Source organism: Hypomesus transpacificus, unplaced genomic scaffold (genome assembly GCF_021917145.1).
Source record: "Hypomesus transpacificus isolate Combined female unplaced genomic scaffold, fHypTra1 scaffold_111, whole genome shotgun sequence".
Classification (NCBI taxonomy): domain Eukaryota; kingdom Metazoa; phylum Chordata; class Actinopteri; order Osmeriformes; family Osmeridae; genus Hypomesus; species Hypomesus transpacificus.
The window spans coordinates 659636-670747 of record NW_025813699.1 but is presented as its reverse complement, the minus strand read 5'-3'; the positions used below and the strand labels follow the sequence as shown (position 1 = coordinate 670747).

Sequence of the window (11112 nt, the reverse complement as noted above, 5' to 3'; positions counted from 1 at the left end):
GATGAATCCTTTGAGCAGTCTCAAAATGGAGTATTAACTAATGAAAACAAGCAACAACACAACACCTTAAACTATAAATTAATTCTGAGCAAAACCGGCGAGGAAGCCCTAGAGACGAAAAATACGATTCCATGTTGGTCTTTTAGCCCATCAGCCTGCCGCAAAAGCTGTTGTGACAATGACACAGACTTTACTGTACCGGATGGATCATCTAGCCCTTCCTGGCCTCAATGGACAAAGTCTTCAATTTGTAGCAGCTTCAGCAGTGATGTATTGTATGACATTCCCCCTCCTTTGGAGTTTGCCGACAGTAAGTACAACACTCTGGATGGCCTCACAGAAGATATAGCATCTTTTCACATTGACACTTCTTGCTCACCTTGTAAACATCAGGAAGGTTTTAGTCCGACAGCTTCTAATAAGTACATTGAAGACTCTTGTTATCCCCAGTGTTTGGATGGCACAGAGAGTGCAAATCTTTTACATTTATTCGATCAGTTATCAGAATCAGACAATTACGAACCCATGTTCATGAGACCATCATCCGTGAGTGGGGCCAGCTACACCAAAGACTTTATCCACAGTCATGAGGGAAAGAACTGGATGCGAAACAACAGCATTACCACTGTGGAACCCAACCCCTGTTCTTCAGCAAGTTATCTTGGCAAGCCAACAAAGAGGAGAATAACTTTCCCTGGGGTATCTGATGGTCATAGATCAATGCAAGAGGACCTTCCCTCCTACAAGGAATCATTTTCATCAGATACAATCTCACCTTTCGTAATCCAGTCCCTTCCTCATCACACAGAGAGACTTGGGTGGTTCAATCAAGTGGACGACAGGCTTTCCCCTTTCAGTATCAATAGGGAAAATACCTTGCAAAGCATTTGCACACCCAATTCAAGAAATACAAACACCCAACTTGTAAGACAAGAACTGGTGGATCCATTCTACATAACCAAGTATGAGCAGAACCCTGAGGAAGTTGTCCCAGGAGATGGACAATTCCCAGAACATAGACTAGAACATGGACACAGACAGATGGATGAGATGGATTTTACAGGTAACTGGTATGAAGTAACTGATCAGGTAAACACTAATGCTGGAGAACAAGTGGAGCAGAATGAAGTGGCAGAGAGTGGATATGAGGAAGAGATGCTGGAGGCTGAAGAGCACACCCCAGAGCCAGTAGTGGAGGAGTTTGCTCAGGGGGACCTGCTCATTCAGGTTATTCCTCCTTCTCGCACCACATCAGAGGAGTACATTCTGGAAGACATCCCCAAAAGAAATATACCACCTGAAGAAGATGTAAAGGTCATAATCAAACAGGGGGCGCATGACATGTTGCCCAAGTGTAGGAGAGTCAAGACCATAGTCCTTGGGGAGTCTGATCATAGGTGCTTGTCAACCGATTCCAAGTCAGCAGAAGTCAGTTTTTATGAAAAGTGCCACAAAGACAACTTGAACTCAGAAGCACCTCCGGTGTCCCCCATCTTGGACATGGAGGAAGAGGAATCACCTAGCACAAGTGAGGTCATTGATGAACTTCACCCAACAACATCAATAGCTCCTTCTCCAGAAATCAGCATCTCTAGTCTTGCTCTCATACATACTGAGGATAATCAAACACCCAGGTCTGCCACTAGCTCCACTGACCAAGAGACAGAAAGACAGAAGAAAACACAGTTGTATCAAAAAGACTCGGTCGAAAAACATAGTAAATGTAAGTTGCAAGAATCTATTCAATGACCATTGACTGTTGGCCATTGATTGTTTCGAGACTTCATATATTTCCAGACATTTCTGACATCACAGGTCACTGTTATTTACTGATGATTCTCATGTGTTGTTATCTTGTGCAGCTTCCTTTGAGGGGAAAGAGCACCTGAAGCCTCCATCAGACTCTATGCACAAAGACCCAGACAGTGGGCCAGACCACTGGGCAAAGAGGCGAAAGCTGTTCAAGGAGAGCCGGCAGTGGAGCTCTGCAGGAGGAAGTTCCATAACAAGCGACATTACAGAGGAGTCAGGTACAGTGCATTCTAAATATGGAACCAGGCAAACAGTTAAAACAAGTTACGACTTTTCAAACTGATGGACAAAAAGTTATTATAAGTGGTGTGGCATGGTGCTGACATTTTCTAACATGTTCACAGATCTGAGTTGTGTGCAAACATGGGAGTATAACTTGTAAATAAAATATTTGAGAAAATAAAGAGATTGTCAGTGTTTGTACTGCATTGAATATGTTATTTTTATGTTATAGTTTCAGAGGATAATCACTCAATGGACATGACTGTGCGAGATGTTGAAGATAAAGGTTTTTATACAGAAACCTACCACTCAGCATCATGGATTTACAGAGGAGATGAGCCCAGTCCAACCAATAGCGCTCCTGGTCTTATCACTCAACCTCGACCTGTCACAAGTAGGTTCCCTATATGTTCTGCATCACAGGGTTAGGCCAACCTCCTTTTGAGGAAGTTCAGTCTCATTTGAAATCATAAAGTAAAATAACACCCCAAAAAGTTGTTGTATGACAATAATCCTTATTGTGTATAGTGAAATGCGTTTTGCAGAGGCAAGTGTTTTTCATCATCAAGATGATTGCAGAGTGGTTATTTTAATTGCAGTTCGAGAGAGAACTGTTAGGATCTGCAAAGGGATGGGGGACTACCCCTGGGGATTCAGAATCCAATTCTCCAAACCTATTGTCGTCACAGAGGTCGACACCAGTAAGTTTATTTGATCATTTTACGACAATTTGATTATTTGAACATTTTTAAGCAAAGTCTTAGAATGTAAGACAAAGTTGACTCCGTTGTTTTCTTACATTCTGTTAAAAGTGGTTTTGGTTGGTATGAAAATAACATTAGCCAAATAAGGATATTTATGTCCTCTGATAAGACAATAGGGTGTACTCTCCAAGAATACAGTATGTGGTGTCAAAAATGCTCAGAGGCATCATTTGATGTCAAGCTATTTTTGCTGGTGCAGCAGTAAGACAAGGTTTTCCTTTGTGGTGTTAGATGGAGCAGCTGAGGAGGCGGGGCTTCAAGTGGGAGACTATGTCATGGCCGTTAATGGAACAGATGTCACTAGTGTTCCGCACTCTGAGGCAGCCGACTTGGCCAGGCAAGGTAAGAGTGTAACGCATTAACATCCAGTACTGAGATTACCGACCAGTGTCAACTTTGCCAAGTTTAACAAAACATACTGTAACCTACTTTCTACATTCATAGCCAGTTTACATACATCGCTTAGTACAGGAAAATAATAATTCTTACAGATAGTGAGCCAGATGTCTGTCGCTTGCTATAAAACAAGCAGAAGGCTTTGAGACGTTTACTCACTGGTACAAAGAATGTCAGAATGGAGAAAACAATCGACTTTGAGAGCAGTATGGTCATCAGTGCCTGGTGCACCGGCTTCAGTATCTTAAAAACGTCTCCCCTGGCCGCTTCAAGCCGCTCCCTTGGGTTTTCTGCGTAGCGTCTAGGGTTTAACATGGTGTGATAAACAAGAAACCTCTCGTCAATAGCAGACCTGTGTGCAAAACCAAAAAAGCTTGTTGATGAGAGGATAGAATAAAGGTTAGGAGTAGAGATTATAGATCAAGTTAACAGGCAGACCACAGGCTGGCACAGTGCAACAGCGGTTATCTCAGAACACACTTGTCAGACCTGGTCCTGAAAGGTTTAGTGGATAGCTCACATTGTAACAATACTGGAATAATTATATAATACGTCCATGTATACATTAGGTCCCTTAACATCCCTGTTGAATGTTTCAGACACCTTGTAAAATAATGCACCACCCAAGAAGTTGGCCACTTTTTAGGGTTTATTTCGTTTAGTGGATTTTTCCAATTCTATCATATTACTTTTATTGTATGCTAGCCCTGTGGCACTTTTGGAAACTTTTTGGAATATTTTACTTGTTGTCACAGAAACAAGTATTTAAGGTGGATTTACTACTAGCATCAAACCTTCTTGTTATTTCTTTGCAGAGATGTAGTTCATTGTACATGATATACAGTGCTCTTACAGGTATAATGGCCATTTGCTGGTAAAAAACAACAACCTAGAAACCTAGTCTTAGTTCAAATATAATTTTTCAAATTGATGTAGTGTTACTCTTCCTTATCATGTAGCATTGGACTGACATTTGACTTTCCACTTTTTTTGAATGTAAATTCATGTATATTGTGCTTTGACAGGCCCAGACCTACTGACCTTGACAATTGGCTCAGACATTGGACGCAGTCCTAACACTCCAAGACCAGCATGTCGGGGGTACCTCCACAAGCGCACACAATCTGGCCTGATCAAGGGATGGAGGAAGAGGTGGTTCGTACTGCGACATGACTGCTGTCTTTACTACTACAGGCACAAAAGGGTGAGAACAACATCTTGACTACCAAAAGAATACCATAATTTGCATATAATATAGATCAAGTACAATTATGTAAATGTTCAGTGATTATTCAATTTCAAAAATTAAGTTAGTATGGTAATGACCCTGTCATACAGCTGAACTCCTGATTGCTTTCATTGAATTGTGGTGGATGGGGAGGGATTCACTGAAAAGTTGTCTTACTGAATTGCAAACATAAGATATTGTATCTGTATCCGCAGGATGAGGGCAGGAGACGGGCTCTGTCAGCTGTTAGGCTGGAGGGGGCTGAGGTGGGAGCTGACACCAGTCTTGGTAAACCCTTTGTGTTCAAGTGCTGCCCCCTATCAGCCAGCCGAGTGTACTTTCTCTGTGCTACATCTAGCCAGGAGATGAAAAGGTACAATACTAATGTGATGGTCTATGAGTTTCTCTGTTATGCACACAGTTTTGCCCCCCCTTGTAGCCTGATTTAAGTTGGTGTCCATTACTTTTTGGACACCAGCTTTTTAGACCTTTTTAGAGCCATACAAACTGTTCCAAAGAGACTACACTCATGCTATTACAACTACATGTAACTTTGGCAATGAGTGTTTGCAAAATAGAAAAGAATATCATCTCTGTAATAGCACACACCCAGATCAGATATTTCTGTACAATAAACATGTAATAAACTGTCATTTTAGATGGTTGGAGGCCATGGGAAGAGCAACACATCCAGTTACTCAGGTGAGGCTTATTTGTTATGCAAGATGGTGCAGTAAATATATGTCAGCCCATCATGTGATCATTCTTTGAACTGTTAAGCACATACACATGGCTGCAGTTTATGCAGGTGATTTGCATGTGAAGGAAAGTGGTCTGTAGATGCTCTCACAAGCTTACTGGTGCACAGCAGCTTACTCTAAATTTGGCACCTGGCACCTTGTCACTAATCCCTCTTAATTTCCTCTTGTGCATTAGCACCACGTGTGGGTAGATGTGACTCGCCACAACGCTAGCCTGCCTCCTCTGGCTGTCAAGAACCCAGAGTGTCTGGGCCTGCTCCACCAGATAGACCGCAACAAGGATATGTGTGTTCAACACTACTGCATACTGAAGGATGGATGTCTCTACTTTTACCATGGCATCCGTTCTACCCATGCTCTTGGTAGGTTGGGTTGAGAAAGCTAATGCAGTACACTGTGTCAATAAATCTTATGTCTGACAAAATACATATTTATCTCACATAATATCCATAGATCCTGATCTTATATCAATTCACAATTTTTTAAATAAACTGTAACTCAATAAAATGTCTTATTCCAGGTGGTATATACTTGCATGGATACACAGTAAGGGAACAGATATTGGGATCCAAAAAATCCACCATTGAACTAAAACCACCATCTGAGGAGTTCAAAACATTTTATCTTTGTGCTGAGGACCCCACTGAAAACAAACGGTAAGATAGTCTGTAAAAGAGTATAAATAAAACATGGTAACAGCTCTACCACCTGTCTAATATTTAATATGAATTACATCACCTGAAATAAAACAGATTGTATTGCTTGTTGCTATTTATTTCACAGATGGATTGTAGCTTTAAAAGCATCAATAAAGAAATGGCTTCCCCTGCATCAGGCTATTCAGGACTATATGAATCGGCCTCCAGAAGAAACTAGGATGTGAGCCCCTTGCTCTTTTCAGGAGAATCTTCCTCTTAGGTTTCTGTTTATCTACAATCAACATTTCATTAACAGGATAAAATCACAGAATTGTATATTTATTGTGTTTGACATTACTGTGAGAGATATCAGGTGAATGTTTAAGTCCATCCGTTTAGAAGTGTCTGTCGTAAAATGATCCTGAGAAGTTGCAACCTCCGGATTTTCAAGGCGGTTACATTCAGTTCCATACACTGTGTTGACAAAATCCCATTCTTTGGCTAGATTGCTCTTACACTGAGTCATTTGTATCTAAAGGAATGTTTCTTGAAATACTACAATCACTTCCTACAGTGCTCTTTACAGTACAATAGCGTACATTGAAAGTACAACAAAACAAAGGCTTTCTTATACATTGTGTTACAATATTGTATTTAAGTGCTCTGATACCAGTGCTGGGAATTTTTAAGCTTTTATACAATTTAATAATCTCTTGAAAATAAGTCTTGCATACATTGAATGACAAGGTGTGTAATGTAGGATGCTATGAGTTTGTCTTTTTTTTTTTTACATACATCAAGGTTGCATGCTCTGCAAAGCATCATGAACATGATTATGTTGGCCAAGAAATAAAACGTGTATGTCTACGGTCTGAAACAATGAGTACAAGTCCATAACTGAAACTCCAGAACAAAGAAAACCACAAGCAGAATTGTTTTCATAAATGTTTATGCATGCTCAGTGTATTAAAGTAAGCAATACTTTGTAGTATATGTATGCAAGTAACTTTCAGTTATCAGGATATTTAAAATCTTAACTAATAGTTATAAAGCTTCTCTGAACCCTGGGGTGGATTAAAGCGGAATGGAAACCGAAACATTCTTTGAGAGAAATGGTATGTCATGATGTATGCCGCTTCCTCAGAGTTTCCATACTCCACATCCGGCCACATACGAGCTCAGGTCCTGGTTCTGACAGTGGCAACGCCAGGCCACCCTGTAAAGAATGCATACAGTGCCCTCCAAAAGTATTGGAACAGTGAGGCCAATTCCTTTATTTTTGCTGTAGACTGAAAACATTTGGGCTTGACATCAAACGATGAATGTGAAACCAGAGATCAACGTTTCAGCTTTTATTTCCAGGTATTTACATCAGGATCTGATGCACAAATTAGAAAATATCACCTTTTTGTTCGAACCCACCCATTTGTCACGTGAGCAAAAGTATTGGAACATGTGACTGACAGGTGTGTTTTGTTGCCCAGGTGTGTCCTATTACATACATTATTCAATCAATAAATACCACTGAATGTCTACACTCAGGTTCAGATTGGGTAAGATAGGTTTTGTCTATGCAGACTGTATTCAGAGGTGAAAACAACATGAAAACCGGAGCGCTGTCTTTGGGTGAAAAACAAGCAATTGTGAGTCTTAGAGAAGATGGAAAATCAATCAGAGCCATTGCAGAAACATTGGCCATAGCCAGTACAACCATTTGGAATGTCCTGAAGAAGAAGAAAACTACTGGTGTACTAAGTAACAGACGTCGAACAGGTAGACCAAGGAAAACATCAGCAGTTGATGACAGAAACATTGTGAGAGCTGTAAAGAAAGACCCTAAAACAACTGTTAGTGAGATCAGCAACAACCTCCAGATGGCAGGAGTGAAGGTATCACTATCTACTGTTCGCAGAAGACTTCATGAACAAAAGTACAAGGGCTACACCAGAAGATGCAAACCACTCATTAGCAAGAAGAATAGGAAGGCCAGGCTGGAATTTGCCAAAAAGTACAGAGATGAACCTCAAAATTTCTGGGACAAAGTTTTATGGACTGATGAGACAAAGATTAACTTTTACCAAAGTGATGGAAAGGCTAAAGTTTGGAGAAAGAAAGGAACTGCTCATGATCCCAAACACACAAGCTCATCTGTGAAACACGGTGGAGGTAATGTCATGGCTTGGGCTTGCATGGCTTCTTCTAGGACGGGCTCATTAATCTTCATTGAGGATGTAACACATGATGGCAGCAGCAAAATGAACTCGGAAGTCTACAGAAACATTTTGTCTGCCAATTTAAGGAAAGATGCAACCAAACTGATTGGCAGAGCCTTCATCATGCAGCAAGATAACGACCCAAAACACACTGCCAAAACAACAAAGGAGTTCATCAGGGGCAAGAAATGGAAGGTATTAGACTGGCCAAGTCAATCTCCAGACTTAAACCCTATAGAGCATGCATTTTACCTGCTTAAGAGGAGACTGAAGGGAGGAACCCCACAAAACAAACAACAACTGAAAGAGGCTGCAGTGAAAGCCTGGGAAAGCATCAAAAAGGAAGAATGCAAAAGTTTGGTGACGTCAATGGGTCACAGACTTGCTGCAGTTATTGAAAGCAAAGGATTTGCAACTAAATATTAAGTCTTATTCACTTAAATATGTTTTAAGTATATCTGTTCCAATACTTTTGCTCACATGACAAATGGGTGGATTCAAACAAAATGTGATATTTTCTTAGTTGTGCATCAGATCCTGATGTAAATACCTGGAAATAAAAGCTGAAACGTTGATCTCTGGTCTCACGTTCATTATTTGATGTCAAGCCCAAATGTTTTCAGTCTACAGCAAAAATAAAGGAATTCGCCTCACTGTTCCAATACTTTTGGAGGGCACTGTACATGCATGAGTTTCTAGACCTCCTGCTACATGTTGTATTATGACAGCTTTGGATAAAAAGAAATTGCTCAACTAAAATCCACTCAGAGTAAAAGTGCCTTATACTGCGGTGTGATCAAAGACATACAATCTACATTAAATATAACTATTTTAAGTTCCATAAAATAGACATTTGCTATCTTACCAGGCCTTAATTCCATTAGGGTCCTGGGCCACACGTTTGGCACAGCGGATGGCAGTTTGAATGTTATCTGTCAACAATTCTTTTCAGAAAAAGAGAAGATTAAGGGAACCAAACACTCTATCATCTATTAATGTCACACTAGACTATGACCAGTAGTTTAGCATGTGTGAGGGTGTCTATAGCCAAGTGGTAGAGCGTTTGACTGCACATCTAGAGGTTGCAGGTTCAAATCACTCCTGTAAGCCACTTCGGACACTTTAGCCTACTAACCTCTACAACGGATGCCACAAATGTTCTTGGACCCAGGTGTGCGTCCATCATCACACCAGTAACGGCTGTTGATCTGAAAGATTCCATAGTCGGTGGAGCCGTCTGTGTTGTGATTGATGGCTTCAGTGTTGTAGTTTGACTCCCATTTGGCCAAACACACCCCTGGGGGAAAAGGAGGCATAAACAAGATCGGTTAAAAAATGTGTATTACGATGTAACAGAAATAGACAAATTGACAAAACACACATATCTCACAGTACTTCCCTTACTCACAGTTGGGCAGGCTGTTTCCTCGGAAACCATCCATTCCAGCATCCTTCATCACTTTAGCTAGTGCACATCTTTGGTATACCTTAGCGCTTGCCACTGCAGCAAGTAGAAGAAACACAAGAGCCCTCATTCTTGTCAGGAGTTTGTGGTTGATTCACACTGCTTCTCCTAGCCTTATATAGGCTCATGGTGGTGTATAGTAGTGTTTACAATATGTGGAACCAGTGCTTGCAACTTCTGTAAATCCTGTGGATGGGGAACAGAAAGATGAAGCAACCGTTGATTACGTGTTCCTTTTCCAGTAAAATCTATTATTTTAGAAATAAATGATTGTTCACACTGACTGAAATGTCCTTCTGCACTTCTCCACATTTGGCTAGCTTGTCAAATACTTATCATACTTCTTACAGTTTTGCTGATCCCACAAAATCTCAATGGGGTTAAGATCAGGTGACTGTGCTGTGATTTTTTTTTCTATTTCAAAAGTGACTTTGTCTTTGCAATGTTGCACAGACGGCCAGTTCCCATGAGTCTTCTCTTTATTGTTGTTCATGAAACATGTTGAGTCAGTTAAGATGTCAGCCAGACGTGTATTTCTCAGACTAGAGACTAGATGCACTCATCCTCTTGTTTAATTGTACATCTGGGTCTTCCACATCTCTCATTTCTATCCTTGGTAGAGTCTCTTTGTTTTTCAAAACTGTAGCATGCACCTTTGTATGTCCATTCTTTATTGGGTGTGCTCACGCCTTTGGTGAGCACAACAATTGTTCTCTCACATATATATTTATTATTTTTGTTTCTTTTTGCCCCCCTAAGGATCCGTCAATATTTGGACTACACAGACAACGTCAGTGTCGAAAGTTTCGTCTTGGTAGCGTTTGAGTTACTTGTATTTGTATTTACGTTCCGTTGCACGGTTTAGGTTGAAATTACGTTTTGGGGGCAAAAAGTGCATTGTGTCAACGAAGGGAACCCAGTGCTAGCCTACATCACAACGTCAGCACACGTTACCAACGACGCATAGATACGTGAATAGATGTGCTGTTGCACAGCGAGTATCGTATCCTGCCGTGGTGTACTAGCAGCATATGTACATTTAAGCAAATCAAGACTTGCATGTATGTAGCCAACGTGTAGTGTTGTGCCGACTACACCACCTAGTTGTATGTCTAAGAACTCAATTGGTTCGTTCTGAGAGGGAGGAACCCGTGTGTTTGATCAAAGGAACAGTCGACAACCATGCCATATAAAGTATTGTATTTTAATAAGTAAAAAATGTATTTCCAGGCTTTCGAAATGTCTAAAAGTTTAAAGGTCACATGACATGAAAACTTCACTTAAGAAGGTTATTTAACATTAATATGAGTTCCCCTAGCCTGCCTTTGGTCCCCCAGTGGCTTGAATTTTTTATTGGTGTAAAGCCCTGGGTGTTCTTCTCCGCCTTTGAAAGAATGAAGGCTCAAACACTCGGTTTGAAAATCTCCTCCTTGTGACGTCGCAAGGAGGATAATCTGGCCCGCCCATTAAAAACTGAGCTACGATCGTGCAAAGGCAAGTGCGATATCGGTTTTTCCTGGAGAGACATTATGGCTAGCAAACGAACGAACATAACAGTTGCTCAGTGTTTGGATGTACAAATCAAAACATAAGTATTTTTTTAGTTCCCTCAT

The 11112-nt window shown here is 40.7% G+C and overlaps 2 protein-coding genes across 3 annotated transcripts; one reads left to right on the top strand and one right to left on the bottom strand.

The window, feature by feature from the left end:
• Positions 1-2971: 2971 nt before the first annotated feature.
• pdzph1 (PDZ and pleckstrin homology domains 1) lies at positions 2972-6976 on the top strand. The gene is made up of 7 exons (XM_047050387.1): positions 2972-3140; positions 4220-4398; positions 4638-4795; positions 5082-5124; positions 5359-5545; positions 5704-5839; positions 5967-6976. Exons 1-7 carry the CDS (start codon positions 2972-2974, stop codon positions 6064-6066), a joined length of 972 nt encoding a protein of 323 aa, XP_046906343.1. The 3' UTR covers positions 6067-6976.
• Positions 6623-9671, bottom strand: lyz (lysozyme). Of its 2 annotated transcripts, none has more exons than XM_047050389.1 (4): positions 9443-9671; positions 9170-9331; positions 8900-8978; positions 6623-7037 (listed from the first exon to the last, which is right to left on the bottom strand). In XM_047050389.1, the coding sequence occupies exons 1-4, from the start codon at positions 9567-9569 to the stop codon at positions 6962-6964; spliced, it is 444 nt and encodes a 147-aa protein (XP_046906345.1). In that variant the 5' UTR covers positions 9570-9671; the 3' UTR covers positions 6623-6961. The 2 variants fall into 2 exon arrangements, with proteins under 2 accessions (XP_046906345.1, XP_046906344.1); XM_047050388.1 differs by having other exon boundaries at positions 6712-7060; positions 9443-9603.
• Positions 9672-11112: the final 1441 nt, after the last annotated feature.

Excerpts from the sequence above, each read along its gene's own strand:
- lyz (XM_047050389.1), bottom strand. The coding sequence starts at position 9,569 with ATGAGGGCTCTTGTGTTTCTTCTACTTGCTGCAGTGGCAAGCGCTAAG. Across the intron at positions 8,979-9,169 it reads TTGTGGCATCCGTTGTAGAG|AATTGTTGACAGATAACATT; the intron begins GTTAGTAGGCTA and ends TTTTCTGAAAAG. Across the intron at positions 7,038-8,899 it reads CCTAATGGAATTAAGGCCTG|GGTGGCCTGGCGTTGCCACT; the intron begins GTAAGATAGCAA and ends CATTCTTTACAG.
- pdzph1 (XM_047050387.1), top strand. The coding sequence starts at position 2,972 with ATGTCAAGCTATTTTTGCTGGTGCAGCAGTAAGACAAGGTTTTCCTTT. Across the intron at positions 5,125-5,358 it reads CAACACATCCAGTTACTCAG|CACCACGTGTGGGTAGATGT; the intron begins GTGAGGCTTATT and ends CTTGTGCATTAG. Across the intron at positions 5,546-5,703 it reads CCGTTCTACCCATGCTCTTG|GTGGTATATACTTGCATGGA; the intron begins GTAGGTTGGGTT and ends GTCTTATTCCAG.